Source organism: Mycetomoellerius zeteki, unplaced genomic scaffold (assembly GCF_001594055.1).
Source record: "Mycetomoellerius zeteki isolate Tzet28-1 unplaced genomic scaffold, Tzet1.0 C4361248, whole genome shotgun sequence".
In the NCBI taxonomy this organism is placed as follows: domain Eukaryota; kingdom Metazoa; phylum Arthropoda; class Insecta; order Hymenoptera; family Formicidae; genus Mycetomoellerius; species Mycetomoellerius zeteki.
Window position 1 is genome coordinate 1 of NW_017255690.1, and position 1,017 is coordinate 1,017.

At 44.5% G+C, this 1,017-nt stretch overlaps 1 protein-coding gene across 1 annotated transcript; it reads right to left on the bottom strand.

The window, feature by feature from the left end:
• Positions 1-69: 69 nt before the first annotated feature.
• Positions 70-846, bottom strand: LOC108722701 (uncharacterized; the record flags this gene model as incomplete). The annotated part of the gene is made up of 2 exons (XM_018447980.1): positions 321-846; positions 70-230 (listed from the first exon to the last, which is right to left on the bottom strand). Coding segments are annotated over exons 1-2 (687 nt in total), but the record flags the coding sequence as incomplete, so codon positions are not given.
• Positions 847-1,017: the final 171 nt, after the last annotated feature.

Sequence of the window (1,017 nt, forward strand, 5' to 3'; positions counted from 1 at the left end):
CACCATTAATAAATCATTTAAAGAGACTCCGTTGGTTGTCTTCGCCGACGCGTCGAATACGATTCTAACTTTGGTGGTATGACTCGTTTCTTTAACTATCGCGTGATGCGGCATATAATAGCCATTCTCGTCGGCGTCCTCAATCTGAGACATATGATTTATTTGTATATATTCGTCCATTATTCGTATATATTCGGCCTTCAAATTCGGATTCGTATTTAATTTATTCTCTAGTGATAACAAACGTTTAAATGCACTACGGTGTGAATCGCCGAGACGAATGTTTGTGTCGCGAAACGGCAAGCGAACGGTATACCGACCTTCGCCATCCCGCGAAACCGTTTTTGAGAAATGCGTCTCGCAATCTGCTTCCTCGTTTGATTGTGGTGTATTTGACGCGACCTCTTCGATTGTCCAAAATTTGCGCATCAAAATTTCTAAATGGGTGAGGTGACATGTTACGAGTTTTGATGGATTTTGCGACGGCGCGCCTCCGGCGACCACCCAACCTAAACGCGTCTTTTGTATATATAAGTCATGACCATCGTGAGATAGATTGATTTGGCCGACCGCAAATAGCGATAATGTTGCCCCGGAACCGATTAGCAAATCGACGGGGCGCGGCAAATGAAACTCAGGATCCGCCAATCTAATGTTTGCGGGAATTTTAACCGAATTGCGCGGAAACGTCTCGGATGGAATTGAGTCCGTGATAATTGGTATTGCTAGACAGATTATATCTTTCGTGAATCCGTCGTATATGGACTGTATTGTAATTCGCACTGTGCCTTTCGATTCGGTGCTCATACCGCCGATCGCGTTAATTGGTAGCGACCGTGTATCCATGCGTATGTTTAAACGTTTCAGAAGGGATTCCGAAATAAAATTGGCGGTAGCGCAAGTATCTAACAGCGCACGGCATTTTATCAAATTACATTTATTATCACGGACGTATATTAGCGCGCTCGTCATTAATTGCGGAGCTGGAAAATTCCACGTCGCGAGGCTCGCTGCTTC